Source organism: Chenopodium quinoa, unplaced genomic scaffold (genome assembly GCF_001683475.1).
Source record: "Chenopodium quinoa cultivar QQ74 unplaced genomic scaffold, ASM168347v1, whole genome shotgun sequence".
Lineage (NCBI taxonomy): Eukaryota > Viridiplantae > Streptophyta > Magnoliopsida > Caryophyllales > Amaranthaceae > Chenopodium > Chenopodium quinoa.
Genome location: NW_018743144.1, coordinates 1,559,119 through 1,584,694, shown reverse-complemented (window position 1 = coordinate 1,584,694; position 25,576 = coordinate 1,559,119). Strand labels below are relative to the sequence as shown.

The 25,576-nt window shown below is 38.3% G+C and overlaps 3 protein-coding genes and 1 long non-coding RNA gene across 12 annotated transcripts; 1 reads left to right on the top strand and 3 right to left on the bottom strand.

The window, feature by feature from the left end:
- Positions 1 to 2,712: 2,712 nt before the first annotated feature.
- On the bottom strand, positions 2,713 to 12,048 carry LOC110732151. Of its 9 annotated transcripts, none has more exons than XR_002513438.1 (8): positions 11,746 to 12,048; positions 10,893 to 10,956; positions 5,277 to 5,588; positions 5,125 to 5,179; positions 4,243 to 4,480; positions 4,063 to 4,155; positions 3,338 to 3,970; positions 2,713 to 3,231 (listed from the first exon to the last, which is right to left on the bottom strand). It is a non-coding gene; the product is annotated as an uncharacterized LOC110732151 (long non-coding RNA). The 9 variants fall into 9 exon arrangements; XR_002513439.1 differs by lacking the exon at positions 2,713 to 3,231 and having other exon boundaries at positions 3,337 to 3,747; positions 3,893 to 3,970; positions 11,746 to 12,045; XR_002513441.1 differs by lacking the exon at positions 2,713 to 3,231 and having other exon boundaries at positions 3,337 to 3,970; positions 10,893 to 10,982; positions 11,746 to 12,045.
- Positions 12,049 to 14,106: 2,058 nt separating this feature from the next.
- LOC110732140 lies at positions 14,107 to 15,092 on the top strand. The gene is made up of 3 exons (XM_021912056.1): positions 14,107 to 14,327; positions 14,407 to 14,823; positions 14,908 to 15,092. Exons 1-3 carry the CDS (start codon positions 14,313 to 14,315, stop codon positions 15,046 to 15,048), a joined length of 573 nt encoding a protein of 190 aa, XP_021767748.1. The 5' UTR covers positions 14,107 to 14,312; the 3' UTR covers positions 15,049 to 15,092.
- Positions 15,093 to 15,161: 69 nt separating this feature from the next.
- Positions 15,162 to 16,376, bottom strand: LOC110732150. The gene is made up of 2 exons (XM_021912066.1): positions 15,971 to 16,376; positions 15,162 to 15,882 (listed from the first exon to the last, which is right to left on the bottom strand). The coding sequence occupies exons 1-2, from the start codon at positions 16,224 to 16,226 to the stop codon at positions 15,266 to 15,268; spliced, it is 873 nt and encodes a 290-aa protein (XP_021767758.1). The 5' UTR covers positions 16,227 to 16,376; the 3' UTR covers positions 15,162 to 15,265.
- A 4,197-nt stretch (positions 16,377 to 20,573) lies between these two features.
- LOC110732119 lies at positions 20,574 to 23,202 on the bottom strand. Its single transcript, XM_021912037.1, has 2 exons — positions 22,819 to 23,202; positions 20,574 to 20,582 (listed from the first exon to the last, which is right to left on the bottom strand). Exons 1-2 carry the CDS (start codon positions 23,200 to 23,202, stop codon positions 20,574 to 20,576), a joined length of 393 nt encoding a protein of 130 aa, XP_021767729.1.
- Positions 23,203 to 25,576: the final 2,374 nt, after the last annotated feature.

Below are 25,576 nucleotides of genomic sequence, written 5' to 3'. Positions count from 1 at the left end.
ACATATGAACCACATATGCATGCACAAAGACCAAACAAAAAAAACTAACTGGATAAACCTTCTGGGCACCGTGTCTTGGTGCTAACTATCGTGACACAGTACGGTGCACCGTCAGACGGGGCAAAGCACCGTGTCACGACATTGCACACCGTGGCGCGACAGACTTGTCGTGACACGATGCGCAATTCTAGGCCTAAATTTGCGTAATTTCCAGAATTTAATAAATTTTTAGTCCGTACTAATTACTATATGGAAATAAAAACCCTCGGTCATGGGTTAAAAAAAACAAACACATGAGGGTTAGCACCAAATAAACTATGTAGCATTTAGTCACGATGATGTAAATAGAGTTTGCAACCTAAGGTCAAGATCTATGTTTAACTATTGGTCAAGCATTGGGTGTCAAAAGGGTATTATGGTTAAGAGTTTGGACGTGTTAGCAAGGCAGCTTCCCTTGAGGGTGTATGCCAACGGGCGGCTCCACGAGTTCGTGATGAAATTGAACTCGACTCCATGGTTTGGGTGGATTGAATAACTCAGATGAACCCTTATTGCCATAAGCGTTTTTGGGTTGATAGAGCTTAAATCCCCCGGGGCTAAGACGCATGTAGAACACATACGTTTTTTCAGAAAAGTCGAAGGACGTTTATTGTGAGATGACAAAACAAGCCACCAGACTGATTTTAGGACTGCCGTGACACAGTAGATAGCACCTTGACAAAGTGCTGCCCACCTCAGACGGTGAACTGCACCGTGACACGGCAAATTCTGCCGTGGCACGACAGTCAGAAAATCTAACCTGTGCCCTGTTTTCCTTCGTACGCAATAAAGTTATTCAATTTTTCCTACGGGACAAACCTAAATGCGACGTTAAAACGTCTATGCTTATAAAAAAATGCAAAATTAATCACAAGAATATTTTACAAGAATCTTTCAAGTCTCATCCACTCATCTTAATTAAATACCGATCACTCAAATCGATAAATAACCAAGAATCCTCCCAAGTGGAGTCGCCAAATTGTAGGCATCGCTCGAAGTGCGCCTACGTTAAATCATGTTGTGAATATGCTTGGCACTCATAGGAAGTGGGAATTGACATATACGATCAGGAATAAGGAAAGTAGGGAGCCGCCAACAAGTTTTTAAGGAACTTGTAAACCCTTCACGGATCATAAAAAGGAAACCACGATTAAGGGACAACGATAGGCAGCAACGACTGACCCGTGAAGGTTACACCCCATTCATAATCCATGACATTACTAACTCCATATGGTTCGCAACTGCGAAAGGAGGATCGGGGATGACGGTACGAAGTGAGTCATAGAGCCACATTCGCCTGTATTGGCCTCTACTCGATTCTTATAGTGAAAAGTGAAACCTGCGATCTCAAAGGCATGCAAACAAAGATTCAATTTGCTCCAAACTATTATTATGCTAAATTGGTTAAATATTAATGCAACATATAATTCTAAAAAATTTGTGATCACTTCAATTAAATAACAAGATTAAAAAGGAACCTAAACCGGTTGTCCATATTATCTTATTAGAAGTGATTTTCAATTACATATTCCCTTTTACAAAAAAACCAATTTTGGGGAACAAAAATTATCGTCGCCCTAACTTGGTTATTCGTCGCCCATTAGTTTGGGCAACGAACTTCAACTCGTCGTGGGCTCGTCGCCATAGGGTCGACGCCCATTCATGTTTGGGCAACTTGCTTTCATTTAGTTGCACAAAGCAGGGCATGGGCGTCAGGTTATGTTGTTGCCGAAATTATACCTTTGTGCTACGAATCTTGTTTTCCGTTGCCTTTGTTCTTGCTTTTTGGGCAACGACTACAGTAATTCGTCGCCCAAACGATAAATTGTGACATGGCATACATAGATATGGGAAACAATTATGTCGTTGCCCAAACTAATTTGTGCAACGACTTATTACATCTGTTGCCCAATTTAAAAATACAGCGCCAATTTTAAATCAGAATATTCGTTGGATTTTATCCTAAATCTTTTAATGGGCAACGATTTATGTTTGATTATGTTGTTGCCCAAATCATTGCATGGGAAACAAGTTATGTGTGACTATGTTTTTCCCAATTACAATATTGGGCAATGACTTTATTGTTGTTGTCTTACTAATTTTTTACCTTTCTCCTGTACTCTTTCATATAATATATATCAATATAGTATTCATTGGACAATAGTACATAATAGCTCACAATTTCAATACAATTGCATTTCATAGTTAGTAAAAACTGAATGATCATCAAAAAGTACTACGACTTTCTCCAAGTTCAACTGATGATCCGAAGGTAATCAAAATTACAACTAAATTTAAATTTTTCTACTAAGAAACAAGTACTATGATCGCACTAAGCTAAATTTATCAATCCCTAGAAATTACTACCTGTAATAAGAGAAAATATATTCAAAATATACATCATATTCCTTGGCTTGTCAGGAAAATATCACGATCATATGTTCTTGTAAAACAATATTCCAAAATTAGATACACATGATTTAAAACGATACAATAAAATAGAATTAAAGCTACAAAATATTGCTTCTTTCACCACATAAAAGGGAGGTCATATTTTTACATATCTGTACAAAAATCTTGATAAATGCATTTTGAAATAATATAAACTCACAATTGTGAAATTTGTCAAATTTAGGGGCAATCACCTCTCCATGTATCAAGTCATAATTAGCATTTTTTTCTAATGAACGCTAAATGGTTTGAAATGTAATGCATGTTTGTTCTTTGTCAATTAGACAAATTTGACATTAATAATAATGTATGCTTCCTACACTTGCAATGTAAATCATCTACATATCAGATATACACATATCAAGCTTAGTGAATACACTGCTGCACGTGGAAAAAGCTCCTAAAACTACAACAGCAGAGTTGTGGCAGCAGTGCAGCAGCAACAGCAGAGTTGGGGCAGCAGTGCAGCAGCAACAGCAGCGTTGCGGCAGCAGTGCAGCAGCAACAGCAGCGTTGCGGCAGCAGTGCAGCACCTACAGCAGCGTTCCGGCAGCACTGCAGCTGCAACAGCAGCGTTGCGGCAGCACCACAGCAGCAACTGCTGCATTGCGGCAGCACCACAAACAGTTGTGTTGCGGAAGCCCCACATCGTTGCAGAAGCATTGCAGCAACATCGAGCAGCGTTGCGGCAACAACCCAAATTTGATCACAGTACATATAAACGAGAAACAGTTAAGTCTCCTATACGGAAGACAATGCAACCCAAATTTGATCACAATACATTATAATCTTACTTTATAACTCATTGGCCTAAATAAATTAAATCATTTGTGAAAAAATTGCATACCTCATTTCCTCAAACATTTTTAGCATATCTTCTCTTAGTTTATTTTCACGTTCAATGGCTTCCTTGTTGATTCTTGAAAATTCTGCTTTGAGCTCCTCATTTGATGCTTTAAGTTGTTCATTAGATGCTCTAAGGTCTTCATTTGACGCATTTAGTGTGTGAACTTGAGTAGAGAGTTGAACCCTATCCATATCATCTCCTTGGATTCTAACTTTTTAGGTGGTCAAGCTCCAGGACAAAGTCCTCTCACATATCCAGATTTAGGTTTTAATACCTGCATATAAGCATCTTTTACACTCAGTGTGTCCTCACCATGTTCTGCGATTTCAGTTTCGTGAAGCCTTTTGAGTTCTTCATAGTTCTTTTCAGCATTTGGTTCCCACATAGTACTTCCATCCTTTTTTATATGCCTATTCAATGAAATCAGTTCAAAAAATTATGCATATTAAGTATGAGATAAGGCTAATGTAGGCATAACTATTTAAATAGTAACATGAAAGACAGAACAACAATAATATTCCTGGGCAATTTCCTTGTCTTCTCATATAATCTCACATAGATGGGATCTTGTTGCACTTCAGCATGTTCAGATGACCCTTCGACTTGATTGGCAACAATTGGTGGCTCGTTAATCTACGTATGAAAAAAAACACACCATATCATAGAATTTACAATAAATAATGTCTAACTTATACTTTTCGCAGTAAAAGGCCAAAACTACACACCATATCATAGAAAATTCTTGATGTGGACTTTGCACCATTAGCTGGTGTTTCAGTTAACTTCAGTTTATTTGTTGTGTTCACTTTGCTAATGGCCTACAATTTGAGCCGGCAAGTTAATGTAGTATAATTGAAAAACTATTTAGCAGATTAGCAATAAATTAAACAAAGGAAGCACATTACCTCTTGTTTTGGGGAACTCCAATACTCATAAACAAACCAATCCCACTTTATCGGATCAATAGTTGAAGGTCTATTGTCTATTGTCTCTAGCCTCTGCCTTTATTTTGCCTCTATAGTATTTTTCTTTGAGTCTAAACCTCCAATGCCTATATAATATATACTATTGAAAGCTCAATGCATCAGTCGCGTCCGCACCACCAATCTTTTCACGTAAATTGAATTTTGCCTAGTAAATCATCTAGTTAAAAATAAAAATTAATCTAACAGAACATATCATTATTAATAAAAATAAATCTGACAGAATATATCATTATTAAGCTAATATACAGGAAGTACAACAAGGATGTGGGGTGTGGTCAGGCAGGGGCACTGACTTCCCGAAGCAGCTGGCTTCGCCCACCTAAAGGTTGCTTGAAGGTAAACACTGATGCAGCTATAATTACAGGGTATGGGGTGGGCCTTGGTGCTGTTATACGTGATGATAGGGGGTGTTTGATTGCTATTGCAGTGAAGATATATCAAGGTGATTTTTCTGTCAAGCTGGTCGAGGCCCTTGCTGCTAGGATGGGGCTGCTATTAGCTAAGTGTCTATCCCTTACTAAAGTCGAGTTGGAAGGGGATGCAAGTGCTGTTATTACTGCTGTTAAACAACAGAAGGTTGGCAGAACAACAGAAGGTAATGTTGTTGCACATTATGCTGCTAGGATCCCTCCCCCTAGTGGGTCGGAGTTTGTTTTTCTTGACTCTTTTCCCCAAGGAATATTAGCCTTGGCGAATGTTGATTTGGTTTGATTAATAATATTCCCGACTTGCTTTAAAAAAAAGCTAACTTATCTAACTATATATAACTTTTATAATTATGTTATATATACTTTGACTCACCAAAATCTTGTCATATAAACTTTTCTTCGCATCAGGATCCATTTTAGCCCAATTCCTGTGACAAAAAGAAAATATTAAAATCATAATCATCCACATACACATTAAGCAATGGAAATGATAACAGGTAATTTTATCAAGTGTAATAGGCATACAATGCATTCAAAGGACAAAACTCTTCCACCCAATTGCTACAATCACATATGAACTCATTTGCCTTTTCACCAACCACACGTCAAAGCTCATCCATAAAAGTTAACGTAATCTTTTCTTCTGGATTTCTTGCTCTTTTGGAAGCATATTTTAAACCCCTAGTAGGGCCACGCCTCTTACGATCAGGGAATTTTTGTCGAAGCTCAGCTTGGTCAATCCTTCGCTTTTCACGATAAGTCAACCTTGGTGGTGGTTGTTGAATCTCATTTTCTTGTTGATCTTGTTCTGATGAAGTTGGAATGATTGACATTTTCCTATAAAAAAATCAATAATTAAATAAATTAAGAGCAACATTAAATGAGATGGTTCTACATTCAGAGCAACATAAAATGTAGTTCAAAAGAAGTGACTTATGAGCATGAAACTAACTGGTAACATTGTAGAGATCATTTCCTCAAAGATAACAAGCACAAATAATGAAAAAAGTTGTTAGGAAACATGGTTTATACTTGTCTATATGCATACTATTATGTGAGTTAATGAATACTGCCTTGCAAAAATACAAAATTTGGCCAATAAACAAGCAATATTCATGTTAACTCACTGAAAGAGCATTTTAATTCCCACATGTTAAGCTAGAATTGAGGAGAAAACACATATTACCTACTGTTGATCAGAGTACCAGCCCCTTTATACCTTGCAAAAACCAACCAGTTAGTTAACTAAAACAAACTCCTTAATTAGCTACTTCTTCACCTATATCGAATTCAATATACATACTATTTAGAATCACCAACCTCATTGCTTAAATCTTTTATCATCCATTAGCATAAGTGAACTAAAACATAATTTAAATTATAAAAGCAACAATTAGAAAAGTTACAGTTAGCTACTACTTACTCTACACAAATACATAAACAAAAACAGAAAATTAGTTAAACCAAGAGGTTATAGACATTATAACTAAAGCAAAAGCTTTTATAAAGCATCTGAGCATATTTAATTATTTAACTAGTTTCAAATATATAAATAAATGACTCTTTCAAATGCTAAGTACGTTATTCACTAGAACTATCACTGTCATCATCATTGTCTTCAAGGTCATCGTCAAGAGCCTGCAATGTAGATTCCGTATTAGACAGTTCTTCCTCCTCCTCTTCTTCTTCTTCTTCTTCTTCTTCTTCCTCCTGTTCCTCTTCATCCTCATTAATGATATCATCTCTTTGGTTGATATTAGCGTACACCACTTCATTTTCAACATCATCCCTAACTATATTAATGTCTTCATCATTTTCATTTTCATAGTTAGTGACCGGTGGAGCCACATGATCCCATAATGATTCGCTTTCATGAGTATCTTCATCATTAGGGAAATCAAAGAAGTTTCGTGGATTTGCCTTAATTACATATCTCCAATCTGTTTCATTATGAGCAGTCACACAGAAAACTTGTTCAATTCGAGAAACTAAAGCGAATGACTCATTGGTTCTTAACCTCCGAGTAACATTGATAAGCACTACTTCTAAATTTTGTTTTTTAATCCCTTTCCTGTCACTAAACACGTCAAACCACTTACACTTAAACAAAACAACTTTGGGACTTGTTCGATTTTTTAAGGTACCATACTCTAACACAATAAACTCCTCTAAAATCCCATAAAAATTCTTTTCTCCACTTTCCTCATCGCCTCTAACCACCACACCACTATTTTGAGTTTTTCGATTTCTTTGCCGTTTTTTGGTGTGAAATCTAAATCCATTAATGATATATCCATCATAAGTCACAACACGTTTCATTGGTCCTCTTGCTAAACAAAATAACTCTTCGGTACATCCCCATCTTTCCACAGCTTAATAATCTGTATTTCATAATAAGTAATAAAGAAACCAATCAAGAAAAAAAATATATATATAATAGGAAAAAAAAGGGTTTGCTCACTTACCCTATTCTCAAACCACTTTTAAAAGTCAATCTTTGGAAGACTCGTATAATTTAGATACTCACTAACCAAAGAAATTAAGGAACTAATAGTTAGTTAATTGTATACATTTTTAATAAAAAAAATTTAAATCAATCACATCATAACACTTATTCTAAGAAAGGTTGTGCTTCGTCCCAATTTTTTAGAACATAAAGGTGAGCTTCTTTCCATTCATCAAAAGCCGGCTGCTTTATATTTATCTTCCCTAAATACTTGCCCATTTTAGAAAAAACGGACAGGGTATGGAGTTGTTGATGATCGATGTCGTCATTTTGATCTAGAAGGTTAAATTGCATCTCAATCTTAGAAATATATCTTGAGAAAAATGTTAGACATTCCATTTCTATGTACCCATTAGCAATTGAAGCTTCAGGGTGAGCTTTGTTCCGTACATATGATTTAAATGTCCTCATCGCCCTTTTTCAAAAAAACGTTAGTTATAATCTATAAGTATTTATTTATATATAAAACCTCTTTTTTTATATAAATTAAAACCTTACCTTTCAAAACGATACATCCATCGATAATGTACTGGGCCGGCAATCCTAGCCTCAGTGGCCAAGTGAATTGGAAGATGTATCATCACATCAAAAAATGCAGGAACGAATATGCGTTCTAACTTGCACAAGGTGATTGCGATATTTGATTCCATTCGCTCTAAGTCGGAAACCTTCAGAGTTTTTGAGCATAATTTCTTGAAAAATAAACTGAGCTCCCTTAAAGGCACCAACACTTTCTCATCTATGACACCCTTAAAGGCAGGGGTAAGCAAATCTTGCATGAAAACATGGAAGTCATGAGTTTTCATTCCCATGATCTTTCCATCTTGTAAAGATGTACACCTCGATATATTTGAATCATATGCATCAGGAAAAGCTAAGTTAGACAAAAAGGTGACTATTTTTCTTCGTTCATTCAAAGTTAGGTTGTATGTTGCTGGAGGGATTTTATATTTTTTATCTCCTAAAAGCTTGGCACGTAATTGACTATGCATCTTCATATCATCTAAGTCCAATCGCGCCTTTAAGGTGTCTTTATTCTTCCCTGATAAATAAAGTAGTGTGCGAAATATACTTTGACAAACATTTTTTTCTATATGCATAACATCTAAGTTGTGTCGCACTAAAAGATGTCTCCAATATGGCAATTGAAAGAAAACACTTATTTTTTTCCATTGATGCACAATGTATTGTTTGCCTCTTTTTCGTTTTCTGGTAACACCTTTTCTAAATTCCACATTTGAATAGCCACTCAATTGCTCTAAAACATCATGTCAAGTAAGTGGAGTAGGAGGAGGACCCCGTTCAACTTTTCCACCAAACAAATTCCTATTACGTCTCCATTTGTGATCTTGCTCTAAAAACACTCTGTTATCCATATAACAATATCTGCGCCCATGTTTTAACCAACCTAATCTTGTATCTTTACGACAATTAGGGAATGCACGTTCTCCTGTAGTACTCAAACCAGAGAGATTAGCATAAGCTGGAAAGTCACTAATAGTCCACAACAACACTACTCGCATATTAAATGTCTCTTTGGCATGAGCATCAAAAGTTTTTACCCCTGTCTCCCACAATTCCTTTAGTTCATCAATTAGAGGTTGCAAAAAAAACATCTATATCATTTCCCAGAGATTTGGGACCGGGAATTAGCAAAGATAATATCATGTTATCACTTTTCATGCACATCCAAGGAGGTAAGTTATATGGAACTAACATCACTGGCCAAATGCTATATATGCTACTCATGTTAGCACCGGGATTAAAGCCATCACTTGCCAAACCCAAGTGTATGTTACGAGCATCAGCAGCAAAGTCTGGATATATTTTATCCAAGGACTTCCATGCTTCCGAATCAGCTGGGTGTCTCATTACCTCATCTTTTGAGCATTCATCCTTATGCCATCGTATGTCCTTTGCTAACTTCGAGGAGACAAACATGCTTTGCAACCTTGGAATGAGAGGAAAATGACGTAAAACTAATTGAGGAATTCGAGTTTTCTTTACAACAATACCCTCGTCTTCGTCACCATAAGACACATCACCACCTTGCACACCTTTTTCCTTCCATCTAGGAGTCAAGCATTTAGGAAATTTTTCTTCATTTGCAAACTTCTTGCGATACAAAATGCAATGGTTAACACATGCATTAATCTTTACATAATCCAATCCTAATGCTTTTGTATATTTTTTTTATTCATAAGAATTAGATGGAAAATTTTTATCATGATTAAATGCCCTATGTAATGTATTCAATAACATTGAAAAAGACTTATCACTCCACTTGTTGCTAAATTTAATGTGTAGTAATGTGATAAGAAACTCTAATCTCTTAAATGTCTTGCACCCTGGATATAATTCGGCCTCCATGTCTTCGAGTAATGTCATTAACTCCTTACTAGGAGTTTCATCATTGCCACTACTAGAACCAAACTCCATGGCGTTACCACCGTCACTATGAACCTCATAAGTTGTGCTATTATTCCATGCATTTGTGGCATCAAAAACCAATGGAGCCATGTCATCAAATGGTATATCATCATCATCATCATCATTATCTGAGGCCTCCATCGTGTTTATCATCTTCATTATTAACATCTAGCCCACCACTTTCTCCGTGACTCACCCATGGGTTATAACTACTATCTATACCATATACTAGTAAGTGGCATTGCATAGTTTTTCGATCATGGGCCAAACTCAATCTACAGTTTAAACAAGGACATTTCAACAAGGTGTCATCATTTTTTCCCTATACGCAAACTTTAAAAACTCGTCGACTCTTTCGTTATACTCTGGTTTTCGTCTATCCTTTATACCATTGTGGTTCATCCAAGTTCGATCTCTATTCATTCTTGAAATTTAAAATAAAAGATAGTCCGTAACAACATAATAGTAAAAAAATAGTTAGTTATAAAATCAAGAAAAAGTTTAAAGGTTAAAAACAATCAAATTATGCCAAGTTAATCACCTCCACTTCCGAAAAAAATATCAAAGTATAGCTAATGCTTAGGATTTTTGTGTTATCCTAAAAACCTAAGATACAAAGTACCATTCTTCTTTATATTTTCTTTTAGGCCTACTATTTTACATACTGATAGCTTTTTGTAGTCAAAATTTTAATAATAAATTATAAAAACAAATAAAAAAAAAATTAGTCATTTACAAGTTAATAATAAGAACTATCCATCCACACAAACTAATTATTAATCCATATCCTAAGCACACCAATTAATAAGAACTATCCATCCACATAAACTAATTATTAATCCATATATTAAGCACACCAATTAAGTCAAAATGTGTATACACAATTACAGATATCATACGCAAAGATGCTTCTTTATTATATCATTTTTCTTATATTAATTTGGCCAAGGCATACTACTGGATAAATTTCATCAAAACATATCTCTTAAAGCAATAAGTTCAGGTACTATTCAAATCATATAGATGCACAAAATTGATAATACTTAAGCTAGTACTCATCAAAGAAACATACTCAAAATTCAACCCATATAGATATCTATCTATCTATCTATCTATCTATATATATATATATATATATATATATATATATATATATATATAGAAGTATAATACAATCAAAAGCAATCAAATAAAAAAACACCAACCTGAATATTGGTAGCTTGATCAAGAAACACTAATGTTCAGATCTTCTTTGAAGCTCCTAAGCTCCTGAACAAAAGGGGTAATAGAAGGATCTTTACAATTAAGCAAAAAAATTAATTAGTTCGTGGTTCATTATAGTCACGTTCTTATTTGCACATGAGTTAATCAGAATGAAAGTCAATATTTATCATACTCTATTGTTTCTGCTCACTCATATTACATGGGTAGTTCAAACAAAGATTCTAGTTTGCGATATTTTAAAATAAGACATGTTCTCTTATAATTGAATCTCTCTATATGTACTCAATTTACTCATGTAATAATTAGAATGTTAAGTTCTATATTGTAAATCTATAACAAACTAACAATAACTGAAATTATAAAAAATTAGACCCGATAGAAAACCACTTATCAAATTAATTAAAATAATATCATTGTCCTTCAACATCCTAAATACAATATAATTCTCACTGAATATTAAGCGAGCTAATATCCTCTAATATGCTCTCTAATAATTGATATTACACGAGCAATTATAATTCAATCAGATTCTGAGTTAATCTTACCCAAATAAGAATCCTTACAATTTCTTGGGCCAAATCTGCCATATAAGCTTCTTACATCACGCCAAACAAAATCAGGGAAATTAACCAAAACTAATAGCGTTGTTGATCTAAATTTGAAAAATTAGAAGCATAGAATATTTTCAAGAACAAATTTTGCATTTCATTATTGAAACAAAACTCGAATGTCGCTCGATTAATATAGAAAATAAAGAACAATTATTTTGCATCAAAATCTTTTTTTTTTTACAGAAAACAAAATTCGATTGATATTAACCACTATATAGCTGACCCGTTAAGAGGATGCGTTGAAGCCGTTGTTATCGCCTCCCTTAACCACCGCCGGACCACCAATGAAATTAACAAACAAATTAGGGTTTGACAAAATTACAAACTAGAAAGTAATATTGAGAAAGGAAAAACTTGGATTTAGATATTGTATAAAGAAACACAATTGGCCAAAAACACGCAAAAACTATAGCTCTTCAATGGCTTTCGCAAGCTCTGGTACAAATAGGGGACAGAGGAAAGGGAAGAACTGAACTAATGAAACTGATGATGTACGGAGTTTAATATTTGAAGTTTTGGCATATTTGGGATTTTTATTAAACGGGTTTTATTTCCACCCAATTTTAATTGATGGGCAACGGCATTAAACATCCTTTTCAGCCCAATTTAATTGGTTTGGGCAATGGGTTAAGTTATTTTGTCGCGCCAGTCATATTAATGGGCAACTATCAATAATTTTGTGGCCCATTTATGAATAGTGAACTGTTAAACATCGCCCGCAAATTCCTACATAAAGCCCACAAAATAAGAGTGAAATGACACTTTTGCCCTCATACTAAAAAACACACAATTTCTCTCTCTACTCTCTACTTCCACTTTCTCTCTCTAAATTATTTCCAGAGCTATGTCGAGGCGGCCCGGCAAGGAAGTGGCGGCACCGGCGGTGGGCGGAAGGCGGTTTGCCGGCCAGAAGGTAAATTTTTTAATTTTTGTAATTTTTTTTTAAAAAAAAAAACCTCCGGCGACGGTGGGGCGCCAAGGGGAGACGCCAACACCACGGCGGAGGCGCCTAGGCAAGGCGCCCATACGGTGGTGGCGGCGCCAAGCCCAGACGCCACTACCACGGCTGTGGCGCCTAGCCTCTGCGCCGCCGCCGTGGTAGTGGCGTCTGGGCTTGGCGCCGCCACCACCGTATGGGCGCCTTGCCTAGGCGCCTCCGCCGTGGTTTTTTTTTTAAATTTTTTTTTTGTTTTTTTTTTTAATTTTAAATTTTATTTTCGATTTTTTTTTTTTTTTAAAAAATTTGTTTTTCTTTTTTTTAAATTGTATGTTCCCTTTTTTTTTATCTTTTTTTTTTTAAATTTTGTTTTTTTATTTGTTTTAATTTTATATTTTTTATGTTTATAATTTTATTTCCGTGACTTGTTTATTTGCTTTTGTGTTTATTTTCGACTTTTTTTAATTTGTTTTCGTTATTATGTTTCGTTATTTACTTGGAGTTAGGCATCGCAATTTAGACCTGGTGCGGGGAAGAGTATTGACGTCGTGAGGAGTACGATCTACTCAATGGAGAGCTCGGGGCCCAGACACGTTAGATCCCGTGGTATTTCGGCCTCGGCCCGCAGAGAACGGGTGCACTGTTCTGCGGACGATCAAGATGATGATGAGGAGGAGGAGGAGGAGGTCGAGGAGGAGGAGGTCGAGGACGAGGATGATGCAGATGAGGATGTCGACGATCAGAGTGGACCATATGATGATTACGGTCCATTCAGTCAGAGACTTGATGATACGTATGAGACGCATAGGGTAGATGTGCGTAAGGGTCGAGATGGTAGGTTTGTTAGTAGATCTGGCACATCATCTGCGTCCACTGTGTCTGCGGGTAGCAGAAAACGGTCGAGGGCCGTTAATGATTCTTGGATGGTGAGGGGTGAGGTGGCCGGGGGACCTATAGACGGGAGTGTGATTCCTAGCTTTTTAGGACACATCGCTACCCGTATTTGGGAGGACCAGGAGAGGGCTTTGGATACAGGCATTTTGAAATGCCAAACCCGGGAAAAGACTTGTAGGTTTTTGTGTAGCTGGGCTGATGCTTGGCCGGAGGAGAGCGAGATGGTCGGGCGATTGAGGGCCACTAGAGTGAGTCACCTTCCTGCCACCATGCACGATAGGATTGACTGGACGCTGATCACGGCTTTCGTTGAGCGATGGCAGCCGGATACGAACTCGTTCCACCTTCCGTTCGGTGAGATGACGATCATGTTGCATGACGTCGAGGCCATCCTTGGGATTCCCGTGGAGGGAAACCGAGCATCTGTCGTCACTGATGCGGATCAGGCAGATTTACTAGCGGAGCTGTTGGCGGTGGATAGGGCTGCGCTGTACACATCGGCACTTGGTGTGTGGGATCACGGCGGCGTTAAGATCGCAGCCGTCTTGCAGCGATGTTTGCACCCTACGGCACGTAGGACGCAGGACACACAGCTGGCTGCATATGTTTTTCTTCTTTTCGGGTGTACCTTGTTTCCGGATAAGAGCGGGAACAAGCTCAGGCCACGCGACATAGTTGACGCGTGTGAGCCCGACAGAGTAGGCCAGTTTTCTTGGGGGTCGGCTACGCTGGCGTATCTGTATCGCCAGTTAGGATTCTCGAGCCGGGCTGATGCAGCAGGTATCACTGGATGTCTGACGTTGTTACAGACCTGGATATACGAGTATTTTCCTGCGTTTCGACCACACCGCGACCCGGTTCCCATTGGTGATGGCCAGCCACGTGCCTGTGCGTGGAGTCCGCGTGTCGAGAAGAAGTCCGTTGACCGCCTGCGCTCCATACGGTTATCGCTTGACAGGATGTCCCCCTTAGAGGTACAGTGATTAAATTATTTCTACTTTTATAATCTGATGCTTTATTTTATGATTGTTACTGATTTTAAATAATGTGCAGGTGAACTGGATGCCTTTCGGCCAGAACCCTAGTAATAGGGTACCCAGGACCCTCTACACTGGACTGATTCAGTATCGCGAGATCGTAGAGGCGTACATGCCGCAGCGCTGTCTTCGCCAGCTTGGATTTGTCCAAGTTGTCCCACCTCCACCGGCATGGCCCAGTAAGGCGGTACGATCTGCGTCGTCGAAGGAGTACGTCGTCCAATGGCCGTCAAACATGATATCCATGTGGGAGCAGTTTCCGATGGTTGCCCGCCTATGGACGGCGGAGCTGCAGCGGCCGCCAAGTGGGGTGACTGCCATGTGTGACCAGCACTACATGGAATGGTACATCCGGCACTCGCACCCGAGGTTGATCAAAGACATCGACGACGCAGATGATGACGATGTGCCACCTGCCACTGCCTCTTATGCGGTACGTCTCATCTTTTATTTGTTGTTCTCTTATTTTAATATATATATGTATAATACGTCGTTTCATGTTTTTTGTTTTGTGTAGTGGATGGGCAAGATTATGCAGTTGGGACACCGACTTTTTGAGGAAAGGGACTGCATGACGAGTGCATCAGGTAGAGCTGTTATTGACGATCTGGAACGGACCCTTGAGCAGTGGCAGTGGGCGTCACAGAGGGATTACTGATATTTGAAATTAGACATTATCTTTTTAGTTTGTAATATTTGACATTATTGTTCTTAGTTTTTAAAATTCAATATTATCATTTTATTTTGTAATATTTGAAATTATTGTTGTTAGTTTTTAAAATGAAACATTATCTTTTAAAAATGAACACATAGAAATGACATAGTATTGACAATACAAGGCCTCATAGTAAAAGGTAGGTGTACATCAACAAAAACTACATGGCAATTAAATTGTTCCACTGTTGCACGCGAGCATGGTACAAAGCATCCCAACCCTCCACGCTTGCTCTACGAATTTCATACCACTTCGGTATGATATTTGGGACCGGAAAATCGGGTGACATGTCTAATCGGATAAAATGTCTGTATGACGGCCCAAGAAATCCAATAACAACGTCCCTTACCGGTCTGGTGACGGTCTCGCGCGAACACCAGGGCAGAACCGTTGTACATGGATAATAGGCTCGACTATGTAAACCAAGGCCGAAATGCATGACTGCACACTTGTAGATGTTTGCAACGGCAAAGAGATCAAGTGGCGCATCGAACCAATGATTTTGACCGCAAGGTCCCCCTCCCCACCGGATACGCTGCAGAGACCTATCCAAGTCCTCGCCGTACACATGGCCATACACATCTCGGTTTGATGCGATTTCACTGTACATCAACTGCCGCACTAAACCGTAGTTGTCTTCACCCATTTGAAACACATCCGCCACAACCCGAAATCCGCAGTTACCATCTGCAATGACATCATTCCACCCGTCCAAGAATGGCATCATGATATTAGGGATCCTGTCCTTATATGGAAAATGTTCAATGTCCATTCTCCCTGTTACACACATCAATAAACACAATAAACAAGTCAACAGTAAACTAATCAAACAGTCAACAAAAGAAAGGCAAGTCGAATGTCTTACCGGTGCCGGGCATATTCACCGACGACGATGATTGGCTGCCACTTGATGAGGATGTACGACCACGGCCACGGCCACGGCCACGACCGCGAATGTACTCAAACGCACTCTTGTTCCGCCGTGGTTGTCGACCCCTAGGTCGCTCGACCCCTTCCGGTTCCTCGGTATCCAAACACGATGTATTGAACATGTCATGAAGTATGTGTGTAGCACTACGAATGATCGAAGGGTGACTGGAGGACACTTGGTCAAACATCATCTGAAACTGCTCCAACTCCTCCTGTTCACGGTGAACCGTATGCGGAACAGCATGCTCTCCGATAACGAGCGTCCGCCAGAATGGATGAACCTGATCGACATGTAACGACGCCCTGTCTTGCGTAATTACGCGGTGAATGGTGCATGCACAAGGTAATCCATGAGTCATTGATATAGCACATCCGCACCGAATAGCCACTTCATCGCCCAACTCCCTCATCCTGGTATACTCGCTCAGAATCAACCCCAAACAGTGGTGTGACACACGACCGTGGAGAATCTTAAATATGAAATGGCCATACAACATGCCATGTCGTCGTCTGGAGTCCTCGAGATAGTTCTTGATGCCGTTCCTCTGAGTATCAATAGCCTTGTTTATTCTCTCGAACAGTGTATCCAGAGCAGCCGTGGAAGAATCAATCCAGTCCTTCAAAGCTCTATGAGCGCTCTCGACTCTGCATGTCGTAGTGTTCCCAAAATGAAGAACTTGGTTCGTGCAATATTTGACAAACTTTTCCCTCTGAGGTACCCACTGATGCATCACATAGTCTACGATTGGCGGGCACCACTTGTACGCATCCTTTAAGTTTTCCAAGGCTCGATCGTACTCTGCCTCCGTGGTAGCTTGCAGGATCTTCCGCCACTTACCATTTACCAATCTCTCTGCTGAATCTAAGTTCTTGTTGAAAAGGTTGTAGGCTTTGACTTTCACGCAGTTGTTGATGTGCCATGTGCACAGTAAATGGCTCGACTCCGGAAACAGCTCCGCTATAGGGGCAAAAAGACCTCCCTCACAATCACTTACGATGGCCGATGGCTGTACATTTGGGCCGATGTAGTTTCTCAACTTTTCCAACACCCAACGGTAACTCGCAGCCGTCTCATCCTTCATGACTGCATAACCAATCAGAAAGTTCTGGTTCGTTGGAGCCATCCCAACCATCTCAACCAGTGGGAACTTGTACTTGTTTGTCTTGTACGTTGAATCGATCAAAATCACAGATGGCCAAGACGAAATCATATCAGCACAATCAGGATGGACAAGGAACAAATGAGTTACCTCCGATGTGTCTTCGTCAGATTCAAACCAGTAAAGGTAACCACGTGCTTGTGCCTGGTGCAGAAGCTGCTGTATAGGGTTCCTTCCCTCTGACCGTTCAAACCTCAATTTCTGTCTGACGTTGTAGATGTGTCTTCGGTTTGGCTGGTCTTCGGGGAATTTCTCTAACACAGACGCTAATATTTTAGCGGGCTTCACTTGAGCATCACTCATTTCTTTTACAACTAGTTTCGCAGCTGGACTTAGGCCGCTTAACTGCCGATGCCCCACTTTGTATGCTATCAGCTCATGGTTGTGATATCCCCATTTGTCGTAACCCTTCACTTCCCAACCGTCACGCCTTTGATGTTGTCGAACCTTAACTCGGAACTGACACCCACAACCTTTCCGCTTTGAGTCAAACCGAATCGCTTTACTGAAATCTCGTTCTTCTCTTTTGCGATAACGGTCGCATCTCAAAATGCGATCCATTCTACCATCCCGTTGAGATTTATGAGTTGCTACTACTAAACAAAAGCCTGATCTAATTGCAACCTGTTTTGCCCAATCAATCGCTTGTTGAGCATCTTCGAACAGGCCATCATGTACAAAAATCCCACTGTAATCATTTCCGTCTCCACCATAATCCTGTAACAATAACATATAACGTATAAATATAATTACATTAAGATTAAATTAACAAAAACAAACAAAAAAAAAAAAGGGGATTAAATTAAAAAATAAAATAAAAAAAAAAAAATTAAAAAAAAAAAAAAAAATATTCCCCTACTGGCGCCTGGCCAGGACGCCGGAGCCACGGCCGGGGCGCCTGGTCAGGACGCCGCCGCCATGGTGGCGGCGTGGTGGCCAGGCGCCTTGGCCGTGGCTGCGGCGTCCTGGCCACGCGCCACTACTATGGTCGAGGCTTCTCAACCAGGCGCCGTGACCACGGTGGCGGCGTCCTGGCTAGGCGCCACAACCACGGCATGGCCTTTTGGCTAGGCGCCAGCCACCATTTCGTCCTTACGATGCGTTACGAACCTCGTTTTCCGATGACGACGGCGATTCTCCGGTGATCCTCGGCGATCCGGTGCTGCTCCACATTTTTTTAGTGCGAAAAATTTATCTTCCGTTAAAATTATAAAAAGGGCAAATTTGTCAAAAAATTATAAAATGTGGGCTTTATGTAGAGATTTGCGGGCGATGAATAACAAGTCCCTTATGAATAAGGGCAATGCAAATCTTGGTCGTCGCCTGTTATTGTACATTGGGCGACAAAAATTACCTCGTGGTCCATAATTAGATGTTTGGGCGACGATTATTAATTTTGTCGCCCATAAATTATTAATCCGTTGCCCAAAATCGAAACAAATAACATTGCATAATTAAATTAACACTTGGCCAAGTTTAAATCATAGTAAGAAAAATGTTTTCAGGTTAGTGGTAATTTAAAATCTCAACCAAAGCTCTCATATACCACTTTATAACACCCTAGAAATTCCTTTCCTTTAAATACCCACACTAGTAGAATAAACGTAATGGGAAGCCCCAAATGGCAAGCGGTTTTAAAAATCCGCTTGCCATTTACCTGATTTTTTTTAAAAAAAATTGAAATAAGCAAATGGCAAGCGGTTTAGGGTGAACCGCTTGCCACAATGTAAATGGCAAGCGGTTTAAACCGTGAACCGCTTGCCATTTGTTAGAGAAACCCTAAAACAATAAAAAGCCCAGCTATATATTCTCTCTCCTCCCTTTACCCCTCAATTCTCACGCTCTCTCTCCTCCCCTTACCTCTCATTCTCACAGAGTCACAGCACACTCTCTCTCTCCTCCCCTTACCTCTCAATATCCTCTCAACAGATCTCATATAACACTCTCTCTCTCCTCCCCTTACCTCATTTTTCTCACGCTCTCTCTCCTCCCCTCCCTCCATTCTTTCTCTTTGAAGTCCGGAAGGTGGTGCACGACGACCGACCTTGACGACCTTTGAAGTCCGGTGGTGGTGCCTGCGTGTGGGTTTTTGAGTTTTTAGGTCAAATTCGACCATAAAAACTTTAGATCTAGAGTTTTAATGGTCGAATTTGACCCTTAAAACCCGAATTTCAAGCAATTTTCGAGGTTTTGGTGGAATTCATGATATGTTCCTTTTTGTTTTTTTTTTGTTTTTTTTAAGTTTTTTTTTTAAAAATTTTATGGTGATTTGGTGGTGGAATTGGTTTTTTTTTTCAGGCCGCCGATTTGGTGGGGGTGTTGGTGGGAGTCGTGGTGGGGGTCGTGGTGGGCGAAGTAGGCTGGGATTTGGTGGATGGTGGTCATGTTGGTGCGTGGTCTAATGCTGGTGCGTGGTGCGAGTGGGTGGTGGTGGTTTGCGTGGATAGTGGTGGTGGTGCTTGTGGACAGTGGTGGTGGTGGTACGCGTGGATAGTGGTGGTGCTTGTGGACGGTGGTGGTGCTGCTGGTGGAACAAGCCTTTTTTTTTAGACTTAGTTAGTAATAATTTAATTAATTGTATTAATTGTTTTATATATATATACATATATATATATATATATATATTATGAAAATGTAATAGTTACATCAATTAATTAATTAAAATATTGTTTTTATATTTGTTTTGTTTCTGTATCAATTTCAGTTGGAAAAACAAAAAAAAAAAAAAAATTATTTTTTATACCCCTAATGGGCAGCGGTTTGGCGCCAAAACCGCTGCCCTTTCTCTTCAAATGGCAAGCGGTTTGAATCGCTAGCCAATTTAAATGGACAATGGCAAGCCCCTCAATCGCGAGTGGTTCAAAACCATTTAGGAATATCAAAGACATTACCGCCACCGTGAAAACGGCTAAGGCAACTATCAAAGATACACTGTGGAACACTTAAAATTAAAACCTTTTGAACAAGGTACCTCAAAAGTCAACCAAACGAAAGTAAAGTTTAAAACCGAAACAAACGAAGTCAAATACAATCAAAATACAACTTGGAACCATTAAAGGTCCTTATTCAAAACCGTTCCAAAACTAAACCTTTGCGTTAGTCCACACAGAATATGTCATAAATAAATACAGCATAAAACACATTGTAAACTAATGGAAACTAGCATGATTCATTCTTCACTCCTGCCCGTCATGAATATGCTTCAATACCTGAAAAGTTTATCTCTACTTGTCCCCACTACTCTCCATTAAAAATGGATCATCATAGGGCCAAGATAAAGACTTGGCCAAACACACAAGCACACATAATCAACAAAGCTGAGTACTTAAGCGTAATTAAACTCACTAAAATGCTTTCACCAATCAACACACACTTACCTCAATGCACCTGTTTACAAGCACACACAAAAATCAACAAGACACTTTAACTGGACACTAAATAATTCATTTAGAGTTCATTACTCATCGAACGGATTTCCTACTATACCTCCCCCAAATAAATTGAGTTTAACTGACATGGGAGCTAACCGTGCCAGCGACAAAACCACTCAAAGATGGCGGAATTCCTGCGCATAATAATAAATAAAAAGGAATGTACAACGTCCTGTACTCCACTAGAAGTTATGGTTAAATATAAAACCCCATAACTCCCCCCATTGTTCATACTCAAGGTATATACGTTCCAATAGTTTTGATGCGTAATCTCTTTCACTTTACGATATTTACATGTTATTGGACTTGGTGATCACTCTCAATGCATAATAAATCAATCAACAATAATTATTCAATCAACCAAACATACCAATTTAATTCTTGAATAATTTGTGACCACATATTATTTAATGTTGAACCCTTTTTTTAATTCTACCTTAGTGTCAAAGACACCTTAAACGCATAAAGCGCCAAAAATCCTATCCCTCGGTGTTTAAAACACCTTAAGTGCACAAAGGCACCAACACACAATTTATCCCTTGTGTACATAGACACTTATATAGCTCCTTCCTCATGCTTAAAGCATCAATAAAAATTATTTGAACCATGATAAAATTCCTTTTTAATATTCCAAACATAATTAAACATGTAGTTTAATTAATCATGCATTCTAACATACCATAAAAAAAGTGTGGTTCAAACACAACATGCCCAAAACATAATTTTCCAATACATAAACCATCACAAATAATTCATGCTTCACAATTCAATCACCAACACCATTAATTCACAATTCCATACATAAACCTTAGCATGATACTACTTGTAATTAATTGAAATCAAGCCTAGCATGATTCTACATCATCAAAATATGCTAAGTACGCGAACGTACCTTGAGTACAATCTTAAAATTGCCACGACTAGTAGAAATTGCTTACTTCGAATTCTCCTACACATTAAAATCATAATAGAGTATTAAAATCCACTTTAAACAAATTTCGAGCAATAAATACTATTTTAAAACACCTCATAATTTAATTAAAGTAAGCTGAAATTATATTTAAAACACCATAATTAAGTCCCAATTAATGGGTAATTAAAATTCCTTCGAGAAACATAATATTTAGTGTTCTACATAAAATTCCAGCACTTTATTTTAATTAAAACTTGCTGTTATTAAGCCTTTAAACACTTGAAATAAAGATCTAAACTAATATATTTAGTAATCCTTCAATAACTCATAAATAAAGAACCTAGGGTTTCAAAAATTGGGGCTTTTTAATTAAAAACCAAATCTGAAAATTAATCAACATAATTATTATAATCAAACATCAAAATTAAATCCCAAAACTCATAATTTACAATTAGATTAAATCATAGATTAAATTTGAGCAAGAAAGATTTGATTTTTAAGTTTTTTTTTTAAAACCAAGACTGCCGACAGCAGGCCGGCGCCACTGCCGGCTGCTGCCAGCACAAGTGGTCGCCGTTGCTGCCGGCTGGGTGGCTGGTGGTCAGCGGCCCATTGGTGGTGGTGGTTGCTGGTGGTGGTGGTGCGAAAACAAAAGGGGAAGGGGATGGAGAAAGAAAAAGAAAAAGAAAGAAGAAAAATATGGAGAAAAAGGAGAGAAATTCACCTTGGGTTTTCTCAACTCTGTGCAAAGTTGATTTGTCTCATAAGAGGGATATTTATACCCCTTCTCTAGCACTCTTTTACCCTAACTTTCCTCCTTTAGTTTTTCCGAATTCCTTCCCTACTAACACTTGTCAAAATAAATAATTAAACAAACTTTCCTTTAGTAAAAATATTTCCAAACTTACATAGGATAAATAATTAAAATACCATAATTAAAATATTAAAATTATTTAAATACCTTTATAAAATACATATTTTAAATAAAATACGTATAAAAATACAGGGTAATACATACATTCTACCCCCCTTAAAAAAAGTTTTGTCCCGAAACTTGGGAAACGAAATTCAAAACTTTTCCTCATTATGTATAGTATTGTTGTACTTTTTGTCATTCTTTTACTCCTTTATGTCTCTTTGAAAGCACTAATACTCAAAATACTTAATAAAATTTGTGCAAAAAGCACCAAAAATAAGTAAAATATAGGGAAAAGCGCGAAATTATATCGCATTCTACCCCCTTAAATAAAACGAGTTACGCCCCCGTAACTCAACATACCTTAAATAACTCTAGGTATTTCTTTTTAATTTCATCTTCTGCCTCCCAAGTGGCTTCCTCATATTCTTGGTTAGACCAAAGTACTTTCTCAATCTTAACGTTCTTATTGCGTGTACTACGCACTTTACTGTCAAGAATCTTGACAAGTCTCTCCTCATAAGTTAAGCTTTGATATAACTCAATGGTTTCGGGTTGTAGCACATGGGATTTATCAAGAATGTACCTTCTCAATTGGGACACATGAAATACGTCATGTACTTTACTAAGCTCCATAGGTAAGGCTAACCTATAAGCTACTTTTCCTATTCTTTGCAGTATTTCATATGGACCAATGTATTTTGGACTGAGCTTTCCTTTCTTTCCAAATCTCATCACTCCTTTCATTGGTGAACCTTTAACAAAACCTTATCACCAATTTTGAACTCTTCTTCCCTTCGTTTTAAGTCTGCGTAGCTCTTTTGGCGATCTTGAGCTGCTTGAATTTTAGCTTGAATTTCCTTTACTTGCTTAACTGTATCTTCAATCATTTGAGGCCCAAGAATCATAGTTTCACTAATATCGTTCCAACAAATTGGACTACGACACTTCCTCCCATACAAGGCGTCAAATAGGGTCATTCCGATGCTCGCATGGTAACTATTATTAAAAGAAAATTCAATTAAATCCAAGATATCTTCCCATCCTCCCTGGAAGTCTATAACACAAGCTCTCAACATGTCCTCAAAGGTTTGGATGGTTCTCTCAGTTTGCCCATTTGTGGCAGGGTGAAATGTCGTACTCATCTTAATTGTTGTACCAAAATTTTCTTGTACACTTTTCTAGAATTTTGAGAGAAACCTGGAATCTCTGTCAGATACAATATCCTTTGGAACCCCATGTAATCTCACAACATGTTTGATGTAAGCTTTCGCAAGTTTCTCCATCTTTCAAGTTTTATTCATTGGTATAAACACTGTTGATTTTGTAAGTCTATCTACCACTACCCAAATGGTATCATTTCCACTCTTTGACTTAGGAAGGCAAGTCACAAAATCAATTGAAATGCAATCCTACTTCCATCCTGGAATTTCTAATGACTGCAAAGTCCCTTGAGGCCTCTTGTGTTCTATCTTCACCTTTTGACATGTTAAACAATTTGCCATAAACTTAGCAACCTCATTTTTCATTATAGGCCACCAAAACATCTTCTTCAAATCCTTATATAGCTTATCTCCTTCCGGGTGTACTGATTAAGGTGTATTGTGACCTTCTTTCATCAAATTTCTCTTCACTTCCTCACATTTTCGTGGTACACACCATCGATCTTTTTACCTCAAACTCCCATCTTCGTAAATCTTGAAGTCTGTAGTTTTTCCCTGCTTAATTTTCTCGCGAATCTTATCCAACTTTATATCTCCCTCTTGGTTGGCTCGAATCTCGTCGAATATTTTTTTGGTTGGATACTTAGACTCGCAAGAATACCCCCTGGTACTCCCAATTCTACAACTTCTAAATTAAATTTCATCATTTCCCTACATAACTCATTAGCTACTACTAACGAGTTTAATCCATGACTAGTTTTACGACTTAGAGCATCAGCTACCACATTCGCTTTCCCTTCATGGTATTGTATGTCTAAATCATAATCCGTCGTATACTCTAACCATCTCCTTTGATGAGAGTTCAATTCCTTTTGGGTGAAAATGTACTTTAAGCTCTTATGGTCTGTGTAAATTCTACATTTCACTCCATACAAATATTGGCGCTAAATTTATAGTGCAAAAATGATTGCAGCTAATTCCAAATCATGGGTTGGATAGTTTACTTCATGGGTCTTTAACTGCCTCGATGCATATGCAATCACCTTTCCATTTTGCATAAGCACGCACCCTTAACCATTCTTTGATGCATCGCTATACACCTCATATAGTCCACTATCATCTGGAAGTGTAAGCACTGGCGCTGTAATTAGTTTGTGTTTCAAGAGTTGGAACGCCTCTTCACACTTATCGTCCCACTCAAAATTCTTGTCCTTCTTCATCAAGGTAGTCATAGGTTTAGCAATCTTGGAAAAATCCTTAACAAAACGCCTATAATACCCTGCTAAACCTAAGAAACTTCGCACATCAGATACTGTCTTGGGTGTAGGCCAACTCTTAACAGCTTCTATTTTGGATGGGTCTACCTCTACTTCGTCCATGGATACAAAATGTCCTAAGAAGGCTACCTTTTTCAAACAAAACTCACACTTAGAGAATTTTGCATAAAGGTGGTTTTCTATTAGTGTTTGCAGAATTGCCCTTAGGTGTTCTACATGCTCTTCCTTGCTCTTTGAGTACACCAATATATCATCTATGAACATTACTACAAACTTATCCATAAATTGATGAAACACCCTATTCATCAAATCCATAAAGATTGCTGGAGCATTTGTCAATCCAAAAGGCATAACTGTAAACTCGTAGTGTCCATATCTTGTCATAAATGCGGTTTTAGGAATGTCCTCGTCGGCAATCCTCAATTGGTGATACCCAGATCTCAAGTCAATCTTTGAAAACAGTGTGGCACCCTTTAGTTGGTCAAACAAATCATCGATTCTTGGTAAGGGATACTTATTCTTTATGGTTACTTTATTTAGTACCCTGTAGTCAATACACAACCTCATACTTCCATCCTTCTTTTTCATAAATAGAACTGGCGCTCCCTAAGGAGAAGCACTTGGTCTATTGTATCCCTTTTCTAATAAATCTTGCAATTGCTCCTTTAACTCACTCATTTC